General features: G+C 32.9%; 2 protein-coding genes across 3 annotated transcripts in view; both read right to left on the bottom strand.

Moving 5' to 3' along the window:
• The window catches only part of Ubc7 (ubiquitin conjugating enzyme 7), a 461,088-nt gene that overhangs the window by 7,223 nt on the left and 434,435 nt on the right, over window positions 1–19,430 (bottom strand). The window contains exons 2-5 of one of the 2 annotated variants that reach the window (XM_080177975.1): window positions 17,744–17,844; window positions 17,345–17,451; window positions 16,323–16,490; window positions 14,949–15,886 (exon numbers count right to left, since the gene is read on the bottom strand). In XM_080177975.1, the coding sequence (XP_080034101.1) occupies window positions 15,743–15,886; window positions 16,323–16,490; window positions 17,345–17,451; window positions 17,744–17,813 (489 nt within the window). In that variant the 5' untranslated portion in view covers window positions 17,814–17,844 and the 3' untranslated portion in view covers window positions 14,949–15,742. Of the gene's footprint in view, window positions 1–14,428; window positions 14,492–14,908; window positions 15,887–16,322; window positions 16,491–17,344; window positions 17,452–17,743; window positions 17,845–19,430 lie in introns of those variants that run through there. The other variant, XM_080177976.1, reaches the window with a different exon arrangement.
• On the bottom strand, window positions 17,842–19,120 carry LOC145332880 (23S rRNA (guanosine-2'-O-)-methyltransferase RlmB-like). Its single transcript, XM_080177974.1, has one exon. The coding sequence runs from the start codon at window positions 18,852–18,854 to the stop codon at window positions 17,853–17,855; it is 1,002 nt and encodes a 333-aa protein (XP_080034100.1). The 5' UTR covers window positions 18,855–19,120; the 3' UTR covers window positions 17,842–17,852.

The raw sequence follows: 19,430 nt of genomic DNA, 5'->3' as shown, positions 1-19,430 counted from the left end.
AAATATGCGTTCTGAGCTTATTTTTAAAGATATCAACCTGATTTTTTTTAAATAATACTTTTTAACATAACTGAATCAACGAACCTTTACAGATTTCATTTTGGGACATTCCTTCTAGGGCCTTGTGGAGCAAAAGACCCCAAAAACACTAAAAATATGAGTTCTGAGTTAATAATACTTCTTTAACATAACCAAACTAATAAACCATTACAGATTTCATTTTCGGACTTTCCTTCTAGGGTCTACTGGAGCAAAAGACCCCCAAAACACCTAAAACATTGGGACTTTCCTTCTAGGGGCTTGTGGAGAAAAAGAACCACAAAACACTAAAAATATTAGTTCTGACCTTATTTTTAAAGATATCAACCTGATTTTTTTAAGAACACTTTTTTAACATAACCGAACTTAGTAACTTTTACAGATTTCATTCGATTATGTTAAAAAAGTATTATTTAAAAAAAATCAGGTTGATATCTTTAAAAATAAGCTCAGAACTCATACTTTTAGTGTTTTTGGGGGTCTTTTGCTCCACAAATCACAAGAATAAAAGTCCCAAAATGAAATCTGTAATAGTTCGTTGGTTCGGTTATGTTAAAAAAGTATTATTTTTAAAAAATCAGGTTGATATATTTAAAAATAAGCTCAGAACTCATATTTTTAGCGTTTTTGGGGGTCTTTTGCTCCACTAGACCCTAAAAGGAAAGTACAAAATAAAATCTGTAATGGTTCCTTAATTCAGGTATATTAAGAAAGTTTTTTTTAAAAATCAGGTTGACATCTTTAAAATAAGCTCAGAACTCATATTTTTAGTGGTTTAAGGGTCGTTTGCTCCACAAGCCCCTAGAAGGAAAGTCCCAAAATGAAATTTGTAATGGTTTGTTGATTCGGTTATGTTAAAAAAGTATTATTAAAACAAGGATGACAACATCCATAAGTATCGAAGCACAAAAAATAAAATCATGGATGGTAATATGTACAAGTAGATTTTAAGTGTATTAATTAATTGATTTTTTGGAGGAAATAAACACGAAACCCTGTTTTATTTTGTAAATGATGACGGTCAAAGTAAATTACATAAAAGATGTTCATAACAATGGGAAAAATTATTTAGAAACTGATATCCCAAAAAAGTTTTAAAATTGAACCAAAAACACCAAAGATATGGGGGAAAATGTAAAGAATATAAAAATAGCCTAAAACCTGCAAAAATGAAGTCTGACCGTCATGGTTGTTTTCTTTAAACAACAGGAAATTTTATTTTGATAAGTATAACTGAAAAAATTTTGGAAATCGTACCATAAACACCAAAGATATGGAGAAAAATGTAAAAATTACAAAAATAGCCTAAAACCTGCTGAAAGGCAGTCTGACGTTCATAGTTGTTTTCTTTAAAGGACAGGAAATTTAATTTTGATATCTTTAACTAAAATTTTTTTGAAAATCTGACCATAAACAGCAAAGATATGGAGAAAAATGTGAAAAATACAAAAATAGCCTAAAACCTGCTTAAAGGCAGTCTGACCGTCATAGTTGTTTTCTTGAAACGACTGGAAATTCAATTTATATATCTATAACTGAAAAAATTTTGAAAATCGCACCATAAACACTGAAGATATGGAGAAAAATGTGAAAAATACAAAAATAGCCTAAAACCTGCTAAAAAGCGGTCCTAGCGCCATCGATGTTTAATACTTAATTGTGCTCCTTGATGATGGGAATGTTGTCAAAAAATTTCAGCATTCTATCTTTTATAGGAGCTGAGTAAATCCCATTTCCCCCATAGCGTTACGGACTGACGGACGGACTGACGGACTGACGGACTGACGGACGGACTGACGGACGGACAAAGTGAATTATAGAGTAGCTTCGCTACTAAAAAATCAGGTTGATATCTTTAAAAATAAGCTTATAACTTTTATTTTTAGTGTATTGGGGGTATTTTGCTCCACAAGCTCCTAAAAGGAAAGTCCCAAATGAAATCTGTAATGGTTCGTTGATTCGGTTATGTTAAAAAAGTATTATTTAAAAAAATCAGGTTGATATCTTTTAAAATAAGCTTAGAACTCATATTTTTAGTTTTTTGGGGGGATCTTTTGCTCCACAAGCCCCTAGAAGGAAAGTCCCAATATGAAATCTGTAATGGTTTGTTGATTCGATTATGTTAAAAAAGTATTATTTTTAAAAAATCAGGTTGATATCTTTAAAAATAAGCTCAGAACTCATATTTTTAGTAAACTAATTACCCCAAGTTTTGGTATCTTTAAAAAAAACGGCGGCGGGACCGCCGCTGCCGCCGTCCGCCGCCGTTTTCCGCCGCCACCAAAAAATAATTTTTTTATTGCATTTCTCGCCGAATTAGGCAATTTGGAATCATTTGAGACCATGTTATTTTTTCAAAAATTTTTCCCCTAACAAGCAACCCTGCGGGGGGGAAAATTTTTGAAAAAAATAACATGGACTCAAATGATTCCAAATTGCCTAATTCGGCGAGAAATATAATAAAAAAAAATTTTTGGTGGCGGCGGAAAAGGCGGCGGGAGCAGCGGTCCCGCCGCCGTTTTTTTTAAAGATACCAATAGTTGGGGTAATTAGTGACCCAGCCCAAAAGATTTCATCCAATTATCTCTAAAACTAAGAGAGTAGCATACTGTATTTAAGATATACCTTCATAAACGCCGCGGTTTTTTTTAAAGATACCAATAGTTGGGGTAAGGGGGGGGGGGAAGTTTGTACAGTTATAGGAAATGAAATTCAGTACTAAAGTTTGGGAGGGCCGTGTGGGTTTGTTTTTAGAGTTATCAATCTAATTCTTTTTGTGAGCTCTCTTATATGACTGGATCTACACATAAAACTTTAAAAATTTAATTTTGGGACTTTCCCTCTAGGGGCTAGTGGAGCAAAAGACCCCCCCAAACACTAAAAATTTAAGTTCTGAGCTTATTTTTAGGGATATTGAGATGATTTTTTTTAAATAATACTTTTTAACATAACTGAATCAACGAACCTTTACAGATTTCATTTTGGGACTTTCCTTCTAGGGCCTTGTGGAGCAAAAGACCCCAAAAACACTAAAAATATGCGTTCTGAGTTTATTTTTAAAGATACCAACCTGATTTTTTTAAAATAATACATTTTTTAACATAACTGAATCAACGAACCATTGCAGATTTCATTTTGGGACTTTTCTTCTAGGGGCTTGTGGGGCAAAAGACCCCAAAAACACTAAAAATATGAGTTCTGATCTTATTTTTAAAGATATCAACATGATTTTTTTAAGGAAACTTTTTGAACATAACCAAACTAGGGAACAATTACATATTTTATTTTATATTGCTTGTTAGGGGAAAAATTTTTGAAAAAATAACATGGTCTCAAATGATTCCAAATTGCCTAATTCGGCGAGAAATGCAATAAAAAAATTATTTTTTGGTGGCGGCGGAAAACGGCGGCGGACGGCGGCAGCGGCGGTCCCGCCGCCGTTTTTTTTAAAGATACCAAAACTTGGGGTAATTAGTTTACTAAAAATATGAGTTCTGAGCTTATTTTTAAAGATATCAACCTGATTTTTTAAAAATAATACTTTTTTAACATAATCGAATCAACAAACCATTACAGATTTCATATTGGGACTTTCCTTCTAGGGGCTTGTGGAGCAAAAGATCCCCCCAAAAAACTAAAAATATGAGTTCTAAGCTTATTTTAAAAGATATCAACCTGATTTTTTTAAATAATACTTTTTTAACATAACCGAATCAACGAACCATTACAGATTTCATTTGGGACTTTCCTTTTAGGAGCTTGTGGAGCAAAATACCCCCAATACACTAAAAATAAAAGTTATAAGCTTATTTTTAAAGATATCAACCTGATTTTTTTTCTAGGGGCTTGTGGAGCAAAAGAACCACAAAACACTAAAAATATTAGTTCTGACCTTATTTTTAAAGATATCAACCTGATTTTTTTAAGAACACTTTTTTAACATAACCGAACTTAGTAACTTTTACAGATTTCATTCGATTATGTTAAAAAAGTATTATTTAAAAAAAATCAGGTTGATATCTTTAAAAATAAGCTCAGAACTCATATTTTTAGCGTTATTGGGGGTCTTTTGCTCCACTAGACCCTAAAAGGAAAGTACAAAATGAAATCTGTAATGGTTCCTTAATTCAGGTATGTTAAGAAAGTTTTTTTTAAAAATCAGGTTGACATCTTTAAAATAAGCTCAGAACTCATATTTTTAGTGGTTTAAGGGTCGTTTGCTCCACAAGCCCCTAGAAGGATAGTCCCAAAATGAAATTTGTAATGGTTTGTTGATTCGGTTATGTTAAAAAAGTATTATTAAAAAAAATCAGGTTGATATCTTTAAAAATAAGCTTATAACTCTTATTTTTAGTGTATTGGGGGTCTTTTGCTCCACAAGCTCCTAAAAGGAAAGTCCCAAATGAAATCTGTAATGGTTCGTTGATTCGGTTATGTTAAAAAGTATTATTTAAAAAAATCAGGTTGATATCTTTTAAAATAAGCTTAGAACTCATATTTTTAGTTTTTTGGGGGGATCTTTTGCTCAACAAGCCCCTAGAAGGAAAGTCCCAATATGAAATCTGTAATGGTTTGTTGATTCGATTATGTTAAAAAAGTATTATTTTTAAAAAATCAGGTTGATATCTTTAAAAATAAGCTCAGAACTCATATTTTTAGTGTTTGGGGGGTTTTGTGCTCCACAAGCCCCAAGAAGGAAAGTCCAAAAATGAAATCTGTAATGGTTCGTTGATTCAGTTATGTTAAAAAAGTATTATTTAAAAAAATCAGGTTGATATCTTTAAAAATAAGCTCAGAACTCATATTTTTAGCGTTTGGGGGTTTTTGTGCTCCACAAGCCCTAAGAAGGAAAGTCCCAAAATGAATCTGTAATGGTTCGTTGATTCAGTTATGTTAAAAAAGTATTATTTAAAAAAAATCAGGTTGATATCTTTAAAAATAAGCTCAGAACTCATATTTTTAGCGTTTGGGGGGTTTTTGTGCTCCACAAGCCCTAAGAAGGAAAGTGCCGAAATTCAATTTTCATAGTTTTATGTGTACATCCAGTCGTATAAGAGAGCCTACAAAAAGAATTAGGTTGATAACTATAAAAATAAGCCCACACGGCCTTCCCAAACTTTTATACTGAATTATACTTACCCCAAGGGGGGGGGGAAGTTTGTACAGTTATAGGAAATGAAATTCAGTACTAAAGTTTGGGAGGGCCGTGTGGGTTTGTTTTTAGAGTTATCAACCTAATTCTTTTTGTGAGCTCTCTTATATGACTGGATCTACACATAAAACTTTAAAAATTGAATTTTGGGACTTTCCCTCTAGGGGCTAGTGGAGCAAAAGACCCCCCCAAACACTAAAAATTTAAGTTCTGAGCTTATTTTTAGAGATATTGAGATTATTTTTTTTTCAGAAACCTTTTTTAACAAAACCAAACTAAGTAATCATTGGAGATTTCATTTTGGGACTTTCCTTCTAGGGGCTTGTGGAGCAACAGACCCCCAAAAACACTAACAATATGCGTTCTGAGCTTATTTTTAAAGATATCAACCTGATTTTTTTAAAATAAAACTTTTTTAACATAACTAGATCAACGAACCATTACAGATTTCATTTTGGAACTTTCCTTCTAGGGGCTAGTGGAGCAAAAGACCCCCCCAAACACTAAAAATTTAAGTTCTGAGCTTATTTTTAGAGATATTGAGATGATTTTTTTTGTCAGAAACTTTTTTTAACAAAACCAAACTAAGTAATCATTGGAGATTTCATTTTGGTACTTTCCTTCTAGGGGCTTGTGGAGCAACAGACCCCCAAAAACACTAAAAATATGCGTTCTGAGTTTATTTTTAAAGATATCAACCTGATTCTTTTTAAATAATACTTTTTTAACATAACTGAATCAACAAACCATTACAGATTTCATTTTGGAACTTTCCTTCTAGGGGCTAGTGGAGCAAAAGACCCCCCCAAACACTAAAAATTTAAGTTCTGAGCTTATTTTTAGAGATATTGAGATGATTTTTTTTAGAAACCTTTTATTACATAACCAAACTAAGTAATCATTGCAGATTTCATTTTTGGACTTCCCTTCTTGGGGCTAGTGGAGCAAAAGACCCACAAACACTAAACATTTAGGTTCTGAGCTTATTTTTAGAGATATTGAGATGTTTTTTTCAGAAAACTTTTTTAACACAACCAAACTAAGTAATCATTGCAGATTTCATTTTGGGACTTTCCTTCTAGGGGCTTGTGGAGCAACAGACCCCCAAAAACACTAAAAATATGAGTTCTGAGCTTATTTTTAAAGATATCAACCTGATTTTTTTAAATAATACTTTTTTAACATAACCGAACTAAGAAAGCATTACAGATTTCATTTTCGGACTTTCTTTCTAGGGTCTAGTTGAGCAAAAGACCCCCAAAACACTAAAAATATGAGTTCTGACCTTATTTTTAAAATATCAACCTGATTTTTTTTAAGAACACTTTTTTAACATGACCGAACTTGGTAACTTTTACAGATTTTTATTGTTTTTAGGGTCTTTTGCTCCACTAGCTTATAGAAGGAAAGTCCCAAAATGAAATCTGTAAAAGTTACCAAGTTTGGTTACGTTAAAAAAGTGTTCTAAAAAAAAGGAAGTTGATATCTTTAAAAATAAGCTCAGAACTCATATTTTTAGTGTTTTGGGGGTCTTTTGCTCCACTAGCCCCTAGAAGGAAACTCCCAAAATGAAAGGGGGGGGGGGGCGAAAGTGACACTTTTTGAAACCAAAATTAAAAGTTAAAGGAACTCAACTAAAAAAAAGAGTTACAGGTCTGACATTTTGCATGGCAGTTGTTTTATAGGGGTACAATATGGAACTGTGAAGAAACGGCGGCGCAACCGCCAAAAACCGCCGAGAAAAGGCAACAAAAATTACGGCGGGAAACGGCGGTTTTCAGCGGTTGCGCCGCCGTTTCTTCACAGTTCCATATTGTACCCCTATAAAGCAACTGCCATGCAAAATCTCAGACCTGTAACCCTTTTTTTAGTTGAGTTCCTTTGTTGACTCTTAGTTTTGGTTTCAAAAAGTGTCACTTTCGCCCCCCGGCCCCCCCTTTGTAATGGTTCCTTAATTCGGTTATGTTAAAAAAGTTTTCTTTAAAAAATCAGATTGACATTTTTAAAAATAAGCTCAGAACTCATATTTTTAGTGTTTTTGGAGTATTTTGCTCCACTAGCTCCTAGAAGGAAAGTCCCAAAATGAAGTCCCAATAAAAAATCAGGTTGATATCTTTAAAAATAAGCTCAGAATGCATATTTTTAGTGTTTTTGGGGGTCTGTTGCTCCACAAGCCCCTAGAAGGAAAGTCCCAAAATGAAATCTGTAATGGTTCATAAATTCAATTATGTTAAAAAGTATTATTTTAAAAAAATCAGGTTGATATCTTTAAAAATAAGCTCAGAACGATATTTTTAGTGTTTTTGGGGGTCTGTTGCTCCACAAGCCCCTAGAAGGAAAGTTCCAAAATGAAATCTGCAATGATTACTCAGTTTGGTTATGTTAAAAAAGGTTTCTGAAAAAAAATCATCTCAATATCTCTAAAAATAAGCTCAGAACTTAAATTTTTAGTGTTTGGGGGGGTATTTTGCTCCACTAGCCCCTAGAAGGAAAGTCCCAAAATGAAATCTGTATTGGTTCGTTGATCTAGTTATGTTAAAAAAGTTTTATTTAAAAAAAATCAGGTTGATATCTTGAAAAAAAAGCTCAGATCGATATTTTTAGTGTTTTTGGGGGTCTGTTGCTCCACAAGCCCCTAGAAGGAAAGTCCCAAAATGAAATCTCCAATGATTACTTAGTTTGGTTTTGTTAAAAAAGGTTTCTGAGAAAAAATCATCTCAATATCCCTAAAAATAAGCTCAGAACTTAAATTTTTAGTGTTTGGGGGGGTCTTTTGCTCCACTAGCCCCTAGAGGGAAAGTCCCAAAATTAAATTTTTAAAGTTTTATGTGTAGATCCAGTCATATAAGAGAGCTCACAAAAAGAATTAGATTGATAACTCTAAAAACAAACCCACACGGCCCTCCCAAACTTTAGTACTGAATTTCATTTCCTATAACTGTACAAACTTCCCCCCCCCCTTACCCCAACTATTGGTATCTTTAAAAAAAACCGCGGCGTTTATGAAGGTATATCTTAAATACAGTATGCTACTCTCTTAGTTTTAGAGATAATTGGATGAAATCTTTTGGGCTGGGTCACTAATTACCCCAACTATTGGTATCTTTAAAAAAAACGGCGGCGGGACCGCTGCTCCCGCCGCCTTTTCCGCCGCCACCAAAAATTTTTTTTTATTATATTTCTCGCCGAATTAGGCAATTTGGAATCATTTGAGTCCATGTTATTTTTTTCAAAAATTTTCCCCCCCGCAGGGTTGCTTGTTAGGGGAAAAATTTTTGAAAAAATAACATGGTCTCAAATGATTCCAAATTGCCTAATTCGGCGAGAAATGCAATAAAAAAATTATTTTTTGGTGGCGGCGGAAAACGGCGGCGGACGGCGGCAGCGGCGGTCCCGCCGCCGTTTTTTTTAAAGATACCAAAACTTGGGGTAATTAGTTTACTAAAAATATGAGTTCTGAGCTTATTTTTAAAGATATCAACCTGATTTTTTAAAAATAATACTTTTTTAACATAATCGAATCAACAAACCATTACAGATTTCATATTGGGACTTTCCTTCTAGGGGCTTGTGGAGCAAAAGATCCCCCCAAAAAACTAAAAATATGAGTTCTAAGCTTATTTTAAAAGATATCAACCTGATTTTTTTAAATAATACTTTTTTAACATAACCGAATCAACGAACCATTACAGATTTCATTTGGGACTTTCCTTTTAGGAGCTTGTGGAGCAAAATACCCCCAATACACTAAAAATAAAAGTTATAAGCTTATTTTTAAAGATATCAACCTGATTTTTTAGTAGCGAAGCTACTCTATAATTCACTTTGTCCGTCCGTCAGTCCGTCCGTCAGTCCGTCAGTCCGTCAGTCCGTCCGTCAGTCCGTAACGCTATGGGGGAAATGGGATTTACTCAGCTCCTATAAAAGATAGAATGCTGAAATTTTTTGACAACATTCCCATCATCAAGGAGCACAATTAAGTATTAAACATCGATGGCGCTAGGACCGCTTTTTAGCAGGTTTTAGGCTATTTTTGTATTTTTCACATTTTTCTCCATATCTTCAGTGTTTATAGTGCGATTTTCAAAATTTTTTCAGTTATAGATATATAAATTGAATTTCCAGTCGTTTCAAGAAAACAACTATGACGGTCAGACTGCCTTTAAGCAGGTTTTAGGCTATTTTTGTATTTTTCACATTTTTCTCCATATCTTTGCTGTTTATGGTCAGATTTTCAAAAAAATTTTAGTTAAAGATATCAAAATTAAATTTCCTGTCCTTTAAAGAAAACAACTATGAACGTCAGACTGCCTTTCAGCAGGTTTTAGGCTATTTTTGTAATTTTTACATTTTTCTCCATATCTTTGGTGTTTATGGTACGATTTCCAAAATTTTTTCAGTTATACTTATCAAAATAAAATTTCCTGTTGTTTAAAGAAAACAACCATGACGGTCAGACTTCATTTTTGCAGGTTTTAGGCTATTTTTATATTCTTTACATTTTCCCCCATATCTTTGGTGTTTTTGGTTCAATTTTAAAACTTTTTTGGGATATCAGTTTCTAAATAATTTTTCCCATTGTTATGAACATCTTTTATGTAATTTACTTTGACCGTCATCATTTACAAAATAAAACAGGGTTTCGTGTTTATTTCCTCCAAAAAATCAATTAATTAATACACTTAAAATCTACTTGTACATATTACCATCCATGATTTTATTTTTTGTGCTTCGATACTTATGGATGTTGTCATCCTTGTTTTAATAATACTTTTTTAACATAACCGAATCAACAAACCATTACAAATTTCATTTTGGGACTTTCCTTCTAGGGGCTTGTGGAGCAAACGACCCTTAAACCACTAAAAATATGAGTTCTGAGCTTATTTTAAAGATGTCAACCTGATTTTTAAAAAAAACTTTCTTAATATACCTGAATTAAGGAACCATTACAGATTTTATTTTGTACTTTCCTTTTAGGGTCTAGTGGAGCAAAAGACCCCCAAAAACGCTAAAAATATGAGTTCTGAGCTTATTTTTAAATATATCAACCTGATTTTTTAAAAATAATACTTTTTTAACATAACCGAACCAACGAACTATTACAGATTTCATTTTGGGACTTTTATTCTTGTGATTTGTGGAGCAAAAGACCCCCAAAAACACTAAAAGTATGAGTTCTGAGCTTATTTTTAAAGATATCAACCTGATTTTTTTTAAATAATACTTTTTTAACATAATCGAATGAAATCTGTAAAAGTTACTAAGTTCGGTTATGTTAAAAAAGTGTTCTTAAAAAAATCAGGTTGATATCTTTAAAAATAAGGTCAGAACTAATATTTTTAGTGTTTTGTGGTTCTTTTTCTCCACAAGCCCCTAGAAGGAAAGTCCCAATGTTTTAGGTGTTTTGGGGGTCTTTTGCTCCAGTAGACCCTAGAAGGAAAGTCCGAAAATGAAATCTGTAATGGTTTATTAGTTTGGTTATGTTAAAGAAGTATTATTAACTCAGAACTCATATTTTTAGTGTTTTTGGGGTCTTTTGCTCCACAAGGCCCTAGAAGGAATGTCCCAAAATGAAATCTGTAAAGGTTCGTTGATTCAGTTATGTTAAAAAGTATTATTTAAAAAAAATCAGGTTGATATCTTTAAAAATAAGCTCAGAACGCATATTTTTAGTTTTTGGGGGTCTTTTGCTCCACAAGCCCCTAGAAGGAAAGTCCCAAAATGAAATCTGTAATGATTCGTTGATTCAGTTATGTTAAAAAACTATTATTTAAAAAAAATCAGGTTGATATCTTTAAAAATAAGCTCAGAACTCATATTTTTAGCGTTTGGGGGGTTTTTGTGCTCCACAAGCCCCAAGAAGGAAAGTGCCGAAATTCAATTTTCAAAGTTTTATGTGTACATCCAATCATATAAGAGAGCCTACAAAAAGAATTAGGTTGATAACTATAAAAACAAGCCCACACGGCCCTCCCAAACTTTTATACTGAATTTCATTTCCTATAACTGTACAAACTTCCCCCCCCCCCCCTTAGTGACACAATCAAAAAGATTTCATCCAATTATCTTTAAAACTAAGAGAGTAGCATACTGTATTTAAGATATACCTTCATAAACGAGAATTTGAAAAAAATGACTAAGTCCCCCCGCAGGGTTGCTTGTAAGGCGAAAAATTTTTGAAAAAAATAACATGGTCTCAAATGATTCCAAATTCTGAAAAAAAAATAATCTCAATATCTCTAAAAATAAGCTCAGAACTTAACTTTTTAGTGTTTGGGGGGGTCTTTTGCTCCACTAGCCCCTAGAGGGAAAGTCCCAAAATTCAATTTTCAAAGTTTTATGTGTAGATCCAGTCATATAAGAGAGCTCACAAAAAGAATTAGGTTGATAACTCTAAAAACAAACCCACACGGCCCTCCCAAACTTTAGTACTGAATTTCATTTCCTATAACTGTACAAACTTCCCCCCCCCCTTGGGGTAAGGGGGGGGGAAGTTTGTACAGTTATAGGAAATGAAATTCAGTATAAAAGTTTGGGAAGGCCGTGTGGGCTTATTTTTATAGTTATCAACCTAATTCTTTTTGTAGGCTCTCTTATACGACTGGATGTACACATAAAACTTTGAAAATTGAATTTCGGCACTTTCCTTCTTAGGGCTTGTGGAGCACAAAAACCCCCCAAACGCTAAAAATATGAATTCTGAGCTTATTTTTAAAGATATCAACCTGATTTTTTTTAAATAATACTTTTTTAACATAACTGAATCAACGAACCATTATAGATTCATTTTGGGACTTTCCTTCTTAGGGCTTGTGGAGCACAAAAACCCACCAAACGCTAAAAATATGAGTTCTGAGCTTATTTTTAAAGATATCAACCTGATTTTTTTAAATAATACTTTTTTAACATAACTGAATCAAAACTTGGGGTAATTAGTGACACAATCAAAAAGATTTCATCCAATTATCTTTAAAACTAAGAGAGTAGCATACAGTATTTAAGATATACCTTCATAAACGAGAATTTGAAAAAAATAACTAAGTCCCCCCCGCAGGGTTGCTTGTTAGGGGAAAAATTTTTGAAAAAATAACATGGTCTCAAATGATTCCAAATTGCCTAATTCGGCGAGAAATGCAATAAAAAATTTCTTTTTTGGTGGCGGCGGAAAACGGCGGCGGACGGCGGGAGCGGCGGTCCCGCCGCCGTTTTTTTTTAAAGATACCAAAACTTGGGGTAATTAGTGACACAATCAAAAAGATTTCATCCAATTATCTTTAAAACTAAGAGAGTAGCATACTGTATTTAAGATATACCTTCATAAACGAGAATTTGAAAAAAATGACTAAGTCCCCCCGCAGGGTTGCTTGTGAGGCGAAAAATTTTTGAAAAAAATAACATGGTCTCAAATGATTCCAAATTGCCTAATTCGGCGAGAAATGCAATAAAAAAAATTTTTACCCCCCCCCCAAAAAAAAAAAAATTTGGGGGGGGGTGGGGGGTCGACGATAATTTTAAAAGTAACTTTGGCCCCATAGAAGCTTAAATCCAAAATTAGCTCCCTCTAGCTCTAAGGGTTCTCGAGTAAACCCCCCCCCCCCTGCCCAAATGGTCCTTAAGCACATCCTCCTTTTTTGGATTTTTTTGCCATTTAGATGTAATACCTATAGGACTAGGCTTATATACCAAGTTTGAAGGGTCTAGCTCAATATTTAGACCATTTTGCTCACGGATTAAGAATAGATGTCATTACGCACCCCCCCCTTTGTGAAGTTTATCTTTAATAACAGCTGAGAAAATGTAGTTTAGGGCATTGAAATTTGACTAACCGACTATAAGATAATAGATTAAATGAGCAATAGACCGCAATTTTTTCAATCTTAAATAGAAGAAAACACTTTTCTCATAGAATTTTTTTTTCTCATCAAACAGACAGACAGACTGACGGATAGAGTTAGATGCTCATTGTTTAAAGGGAGTGTGAACGTAAATATTTCTCATCTGATTATCAAATCTTAACATTTTCTAAGCACATTTCACTACACTGATCAACCAAAAACGTCCTATTAACAAAAGTATCCAGGAATAATGCCTTGATTTTTTGGTATTTTGGGAGGGAAAAAGGAAAAAACAGGGAAAATCTGAACGTTTTTGTTTCTTATAAAGTTTGTAGGGATATTTAGCTTGTCAAATATAGTTGAAACAATTTACTTACTGTTAAGGATTTATTTTATGATATAAAATTGCCAATTAGATTTTTTATAACGTAGTAATTAGGTAATAAAGACCTATTTTAAATTCGTATTATTGACAAAAAAAATACCTCACTGTCTACAAAGGGTTGAATCTCATAGGTTATTTAAAACAATAATATCCTTTTTTATTGTGTTGGACAATAAATAACCCACTTTCGAGAATTAGTTTACCCTTTTATCAGACTGTTTATAAAGAAATATTGCGTCTTTATTATTTACAAATTTGTAATTAAAGGTGGGCGAGAGATGGGCCATCTAAAGTTAATTGGATACTAATAAAATAACCTGTTTCTAGCTTTGTTATTGTAATTGGTTTTCAATAAAAAATATTGCTTATTTTATCAATTTCTAAGTAACTATACATTGGTTTAAAGCAAGGATTAAGTTAAAAGTCAGCTTAACCGTTAGGAAAAGTCAAGAACTATGTGAAAAAGTTTAATTTTAGCTATAATGGGAGAAAAAAGCAATTTAATGCACATTTTATATAATACGGAAAATTTCTTCCTTTCCCTTTGCCTTATAAAAATCGTCGGAAAAAGCCGTTTTTTAAGCAAACAAAAGCGCGTTTTGCTCTATCTGTGAGATATTATGAATGAGATAATGTTAAGATTTGATATTAAGATGAGAAAAATTTACGTTCACAGTCCCTTTAAGGAAAATTCATTGGTATGAAAGGCCGTAGGGTATATTATGCAAAGAGTCATTTTTTTCCCCGGCAGCAAAATTTTTTTTCCTTTCACCATCCCCCCTCAAAGAGGGGTAAAAACAGAAAAATGTTTTAAATAGGTACTTTTTATTTTATTCATTTTTCCCCCTTCCACATATTTTTCAACCTTTTTTTCGCCAAGTAGGGGAAAACAATGGAAAAATGTTTCCAGTACCTACTCTTTATTTTTTCATTTTTCCCCCTTCCACATATTTTTTTTCCATGGGATCCCATGAAGAATACACACACCTGATGAATTGTTAATGATCAACCTACCTTGTACAAGGATAGAACTCTGACTCTGGCATCACCAGGAGTTTTAGAAATCAACGGCTTTACCTACAAAAAAAAAGATTAGGTAGGCCGTATATGAAATGATGTTTTTGTTTCTAATGACTATTTCAAAGTAAATGTTTTGAAAAAGGAAAGTTGTTACATGATTGAAAAAATACTGCTTTACACCGCGTCATAACTAAAGACATCAAAAATGCCTCCTAATAGTTGGAGTAAGGGGTATGCCTTGGCCCAAAATAGGAATAACTCAATAACATACAGTTAGAACTTCCAGACTAGGTTCGTGCAATCAAAAGGTTGGTTGTCTGAAATGCGGGGAACAAGTTACTCTAGGCACTTTGTTTATGTTTACCAACAAATATTAATTCATGAAAAAATGTAATTTTAAGGAGAAAAAAATCCATGAAACAACTTTTATGTTCTAAAATTTCCAATCTTTATGTAATTGTAAACTACACTTACCGTTCTGGTGATTTTGACAGCGTTAGCAGCCATCTTTCACTCTGAAAAAAATAGCATCATAATTATCATCATTTTATAAAAATTTTCATTTATGCATAGGTAGAAAGTGTGATCACAAAAGCGTCAGAAAACTTGGGTAGGTACTTTAACTTAATAATAATAATAACATTATACAGAAAATACATAGTTTTGATAAGACTGAAAAAATCTTCGGAAGTAAAGAAGGAAGATTAAAGCATTCATTTGATTTTAATATTACAAAGAAATCATAATGTTTAAAGTTAACAAAATAGGTACAAATAGGAAAAATTAATTTAATTCTGAACATAACAAAAAATCATTTGATTGTAGAAATATTTAGAAAAAAAAGTAAAAATTATATAAACAAATAGCTACCTAATAAAAAGAATAGAAAAAATATTAAACAAGGGCTTTAGAGTTTAAATAACTTAGTGTATTTATCTCGACAAAAACGAGACGAAAGAAATAAAAAATATTTTAAAATTCACATATTTTATCATCTTTTAACTCAGTTATATTGACCGAGCAGGTTTTTATTAAAAAAAGATTTGTTTTTGTAAAATTATCACTGTTTAAGATAACTGTTAATTTCCTCAATTTTATTTTTTAGGAGAGATCACTTTTATCTAGATAGACTAGAGATAAAGATTCTTATTTTTATTGTGTATTGAGGTCTTTCAAAAAAGAAACATTAGGTACACAAGAATATCACCAGAAATATTTTAAAGGTTTTAAGACTCTAGTGTACTTAAGAAATTAATAAACTTGTAACATTTCATTTTAGAATCACAATAAAACATGTATTAAATCCAATCACATATCCAGTGATTTTCTAACGGACAGCTTTGCCCTTTTGTTAAAGTCTGGTCTGTTTTCGCGGTACATCTTGGCGGCGTCCACGTTAGCCGGGGACTCAGTGTTGGGTTCCGCGATCATGGACATCACAGATAGTAAAATCTAAAAAATAAAAAAAGTATTTTTAATTCAGAAAATAATAAACATTTCTTATACAGACTGTAGAGAAGAAGCCAGAGAGAAAGAGGGGACTATTGGCTATTTATTACGTACACTAGTCCCCAAAGTTATTTAGTAACGTTTCCTTATTGGTTGACTTAACAACTTTGAGGACTTTTAATGGATTTTGATTGGATTGGATTGCTTGGTTCATAAAGTTGAGTGTTTAAAGTTTTAAACGTTTCAACAACTAATTGTAATCTACAGAAGTTGTAATTTTGTGTATTACCGTTGGGAATGTACATCAATTTATCGGCCATTGTCTTATCCCTTTAGATCCCAGAGTTAAAGCAATGCAAGAATTAAACACAAGAATAATTGGAAATTTCAACATCAATTGTCCCATTTTGTATCCACGCTATTCTGAAGAAAATCTTACTTTTTCAATGCTTTGAACCGGGGACCACCTCTCGTTGCTGGACTCATAGCCCATGGGATCATTTCCTGGCGGGTGCAGGATGGAGATGCACACCCTTCCGTCTGGGTAGATGTTGGGGTGGAACAGATCAGATTTGAATTTCATGGATGGAGGGTTCAATGGATAGTCCTGAAAATAGGATTTATTTAAAATAACAAAAATACATTTCTTATTTGATAAATACTAGGGCTTTATCTGAGGTATTAAATCAAAGTAAATTGTTGAATATTCATAAATCAAATGCTTAGATAATTCACAAATCCTAAACTTTTCTTCAAATGGGATAGCTTTGGTCATTAATCTAGGCATCTAAAAAGTTGGGTATATACATAGATTTAATAACTATCTTGATTCCTGTCACCATAAGTATACTCGAGAAACAAATTGATCTTGGCTTTTTAACAGACTTTTGACATGGTAAAATGTCACATTAGCACTTTATTAATTAACTAGCGGCTTCGCCCCTAGCCTCTAGGGGCTTTGTCCCAAGGGGTTTGATCAACCTAATTTTTTGTATTTTAGATTTAAAAAGAAAAAGTAAAAAAAAAATTTGGGGGGGGGGTAGGGTTTTTTTTTCATTTTTTGGGGGGGTTAGGGGTTTCCCACCCCCCAAGAAAATAGCTTAAAACCATCACAGGACCAGTAGGTATATTCCCTGAAGAGTAGAGCCCAATCGGTTCAGTGGTTACTGAGATCTTAAGCTTCAGACGGACAGACAGACGGACAGACAGACAGACAGACAGACAGACAGACATCGTTCTACTTTGTATTATAGATGATGATTTGCCTAATAGCATCTTGCGACTTTTAGGGAAGGCAGGTTCTCCATTAAGTGTAATGCACTTTGAGCAATTTTCCTTAGAGAATATAATTGAAAACTTATAACAGAATCTTTCCCCTTCAATAAGCGATTTCACTCATCTATTTTTTATTTGAAGTATTATTATTTTATGTTTCTTTACACTATACTAACATAACTTTACCTGTGGAAAGGAGAGATTAGCAACAAAAACTCCATCTTGGAAGGGCGTTCCCTCTGGACCAGTTATAACAGCTTCCCACTCAAAAAAGTTGTCTTCTGTTACAGGACCTAAATAAAAGGAATATTACCTAACTATGAAAACGCAAATATTGTCTTTTTATCTTACTCAATACATATTCCCCCCCCCCCCCCATCTCCGTAAGAATATTCAAAAAAGTTATTGAAAAGAAATGTACCTAGATATCTATCTTTATTTGTTGTATATGACTTTAAATCTTAAATATTTAAATCCACAAAATTTTTAATAAGAGGATAAATGGACCAAATAACCCGATCCCACTAACATCCGAACTAGTCAAAACCCAAGCCAAGTTTTCTTGAAAATAATAATAATCAAAACCTGCGGCGATTCCATCTGGTGGGTTGTTTGAGATCTGCTTGTACTCCGCCATTAAACGGCGAAGAGCCATTTTAAAATATTTTTTTTAGTTTCACGAATCTGAAAAAAATTATTTGCTTAAAAAATGATGAATAGATAGGGCAGTTGCAACAGAAACGTTTAAACTATCAACAGCAGCGCTTTCTAAATCAAACTCTTCCTCTGGGGTTTCTGTAGTTTCAGTGTTATCCTGTGTTATAGTAATTGACTTTTCACTTACATCTTGATTTTCTTGTCCCACTTTTGATTGATTCCCAATATTTTGAACTCCTGGTATGAATACACCCCCGTCTGATACTTGCAATACTTCTGGGGGTATACCAACTCCTTCGCTTCCAACAATTAAAATAGTCTTTTTCCTCCGTTCAATTTGATTTAGTGGTACAACCTGTTTACAATTTGTATTTGGTACAGTAAGGGCTAAAACCCGCCACCCATGGGATTGTAACTTTTCTAGAAACGTAACTGTATGCCTCACAGCATAAACTGACATCATTTCTAGAGCCCCGGAACTTGTCTTACTCACGATGCCATTAAGATCAATTCTATCTCCGGCAACTATTAACTTGTTGATTCCAAAGTAGTAAGCTGACCGTAAGATAGCTCCTAGGTTCATAGGATCTTTAATATCAAACAGAAGAAGAATAAAATTTTCTTCTGCTAGATCTTGATCATAGTCAAACTTTAAATCTGGAAATTGTGGCATGAAATAATCGACAGGAGTTTGGTATTTTCTCGACACATCGGCCACAATACCTTGATGGACATGGTGATCCTTGTATTTATAACTTTGCCTTGTTAATTCATCCAAATCATATCTAGAGATCATTTGTGTTTCTATCTTCTTAGATTGAGCATATTCTGCTAGCTGCGATGGTTTCTCGCTGTACTTGTTGTAAAATATCTTATGTATTGTTCGTTTCTGGGCCTGTAGCGCCAGTCTGACGGGATGAATACCATATAACAACTCTCCTTTTATCTCGACTATCAATTCTTTTTTCTTCTTATAATATTGATTGCTTTTATTTCTTGTAAATATTTTTGTAGCACTTTGAATCATTTTCAACAACATTTTTGTGGTCAGTTAAGTCTTTTATCAGTATTTGTAGAAAAAAATAGAATTTTCTCTTCTCGAAAAAAGTATACATTTAAAACATAAATAGAAAACTTGTTAAAATTTTAGGTTAACATTTAATAAAATGATGTTTTTTGTATCCAAAAGAACATTTTTCTTAGATTTACTTAATATATTCTTTTATTATTTGCACAAACCCAAATTAATGTTTAAAATTGATTTATTATTTCTTTTCTTCTTCCATTATTGAGTTTGGGCACTTTTCTGAAGTAAGCTCGGATCAGCTGTTTTAATTTACATGGTGTACAACAAAAATTTCTCCTGTCGTTTTTTCTCGGTGACTTTTTGTAAACTAATCCTGTATGAGAATTATTATTACTAAAAAAAATATTAATTTTAAATAAGATTTCATAGCAAAAATAAAATAAAGTGATTTTAAAACTTTTAGCATACTGTAGAACTCATATGAAATATAATGTTTGAGGGGAGGAAGTTTGTTCTAACAATTTTAGACCAAAAGAGACGCAACTTTTATTTTTTTTATAAAAGACGCAAAGTTTATTGATCTAAATT

The sequence above is a fragment of the Acartia tonsa genome, chromosome 11 (genome assembly GCF_053477335.1).
Source record: "Acartia tonsa isolate MP-2025a chromosome 11, ASM5347733v1, whole genome shotgun sequence".
NCBI classification, from domain to species: domain Eukaryota; kingdom Metazoa; phylum Arthropoda; class Copepoda; order Calanoida; family Acartiidae; genus Acartia; species Acartia tonsa.
This window is presented reverse-complemented; position numbering and strand designations above follow the sequence as displayed.